The following is a 2360-nucleotide window of genomic DNA, read 5'->3' as shown; positions in this document are numbered from 1 at the left end:
TTCACTTCACCGCCGTATCTCATCCTTTCAGATGATCTCGATACTGGTCGTCTTAACCCTGTTCAAGGGTAGCTTCGGGGTACGTATGTCTACGTTAACTCTAAAACTCTAACCCTAACCCTGAATATCTTGTCTTCAGGTTAAATACTAACTTCATTTATTTTCCAGTCCCATGTTCCATTCGTCGGCCTCTACCAGCAATTTCCCACTCATCCCGGCGGACCCTCAGGCACTGGAGGAATAGATCTGCGCACTGTAGGGTCTGGGCAAGGTACACGACCAGAACTGGTTCTATCTGGCCAAGACTCTTCCTCTTCCTCCCAGGGCACTTCCCAGGGCTCTCAAGGCACCTTTAATCGAGGAACTCTCGTTCCAAATAACGTGAACTTCCACGGAACTTCATCCCATTCCAACCGAAACCTGGACTTCGTATTCTCAAATCGGGGTCAACCCGCTCCTGAACAAGAGTCTATAGCAACTGAAACGCTCCCTTTCCAGGGACCCTTCTTCCCAGGGTTTCCTTCAGACCAGGGAGATGTCTTCCTCCCAGTCGTCCCCCCTGCTTCCTCCACTGGGAACTTCCAGGTCATCCAGGGTTCTGCACCCGAACCTCCAGTCGTCCAGGCTGTTAACGTAAACGAAGACGACTCTTCCTCAGAAGCGGAGATAATTTCTTTCACAACGTTCACTGACACGGTAAGCTTTCAAAACTCGCACGAGCTCTTGATCTCTTAAATGTAAGACCTCATCTTCTCACGTCACCTTACGTTCCAGGTGACTGTATCCCACACCATTGTCACGGGGACAACGGTTCTCGAACCTGACTACACTACAACCACGGAATTGGTAACTTTCGCCACCACTCGAACCTCGAGAGTCTACGTACCCGACGACGCTACTACGAATATCTTCACCCTTACCAGCACCATCACTAACGTAACTTAACTCGCTCAGACGTAGTCTGGATAATTCTCCTAAAGCCTTAAAAGTTCTCTAATCTTTCCCCCATCTTTAGTTCCAGATCCAAACTACCACCACAGAAACGGATAGTACGTGGGAGACTTCGACAACGACTACGGATATCCTAATATCCACTACACCCCGTGAATACGACCTAAAGCTCACGAAAATTGTTACTACATTCAAGGTGACAAGATCATGTCTGTTGCATGAAGAAACGAGATTGGTATTAAATCTCTCCTCAATATCTAATGACCGTTATCTTTCAGATCGTTCCTATCATAAAGTATACGACAATATCTCTCACGGAAGTCCTGACTGTAAAAGTTCCGGCCACCACAACGGTCTACTCTGCAGCAAGCAAACTTGTAACGAGAGCTTATTAAAATCCCACAATCCTATAATTTTAACTTTGCATACCCTATTTAATCGCTAAAATCGATGTACCTTAATACTTGTACAACCTCTAATCGCTCTTCTTCAAGGAAGACGATTCTTCCAGATCTTTCATGAGTCGTAACTATAGCAATGACTTAAGTTTTATCAAACTTGCACCCTTGCCTGTGCCACATATTTTTTCTCCAATTCTGGTCTCTAAAATAGATTAAGACAAGAATCTGCCAGCTATGCTTCCAGTGACTCTTGGCCTTAGTCTAAAGGGAAAAGCCATTTACCCTGGTCTAGAGGCGTGTATATACCTCAAACTCGACTTTCTGACCACATTTTAGTGCAAGCCTAGTAAACATGTCTTGAATAGACTGAAAGAGAACGTAAGTTCTACGAACTCGTCACCACACCTTTCCAGAGCCCACAAGCTTCCCCCCCCCTCCCCCCCGACACTACAACTGTAGGTGTTCCACTAAACAGGACTAGTATTGAATGGCTTACGAACCCAACGCGTTCCTTATGACCTCCATTTCTTGAAGGATAAGCACACAATAGATTCAGTCTAAAATATTAACAATTTCTGCCACAAGATGGAACAATTTACCTACCCTCAAATCGTCGTCGCCAAGAATTGTTGCCTGCGCGGTCTAACATACAAGTATGCACTCTACTTTTTAAAAGCTTAAAGTTGCATGGATAGCTACATATATAGGCAATGGGATGGATATAAAAAACGATAGAACGGGAAAAATACTAGTTTGCTCTTTAACATTTAAAACGCGAGCAGAACATTAATGACTCTCGAAGGTAGAGTTAAACGGTAATTTAAACTGATCTAACCCAATTCGCACAAACTAATGGAGGTATTAAATAGTTCAATATATAAGACTACGTAAAGGCCTGTCGACACGAGCGGGCCTGATCGGCGGGCTTGCCCGGTAACGGGCATATTTGACGGGCAAGCGATCAAATTGCCCGAAAGGCCGCCGAGCGAAATCACTGAGCTGGTGCCC

The 2360-nt window shown here is 45.1% G+C and overlaps 1 protein-coding gene across 1 annotated transcript in view; it reads left to right on the top strand.

The window, feature by feature from the left end:
* LOC143035509 (uncharacterized) overlaps window positions 1–1364 on the top strand; it is a 1522-nt gene extending 158 nt beyond the window's left edge. Inside the window, exons 2-6 of the mRNA XM_076202375.1 lie at window positions 32–79; window positions 169–696; window positions 775–936; window positions 1016–1147; window positions 1230–1364. Of these exons, the coding sequence (XP_076058490.1) occupies window positions 32–79; window positions 169–696; window positions 775–936; window positions 1016–1147; window positions 1230–1346 (987 nt within the window). The 3' untranslated portion in view covers window positions 1347–1364. The remainder of the gene's footprint in view (window positions 1–31; window positions 80–168; window positions 697–774; window positions 937–1015; window positions 1148–1229) is intronic.
* The last annotated feature ends 996 nt before the right edge of the window (window positions 1365–2360 follow it).

Source organism: Oratosquilla oratoria, chromosome 19, assembly GCF_046742065.1.
Source record: "Oratosquilla oratoria isolate Oo_2021 chromosome 19, ASM4674206v1, whole genome shotgun sequence".
In the NCBI taxonomy this organism is placed as follows: domain Eukaryota; kingdom Metazoa; phylum Arthropoda; class Malacostraca; order Stomatopoda; family Squillidae; genus Oratosquilla; species Oratosquilla oratoria.
Note: the sequence above shows the minus strand (reverse complement) of the source record. Positions and strands in the feature narration are given on the sequence as shown.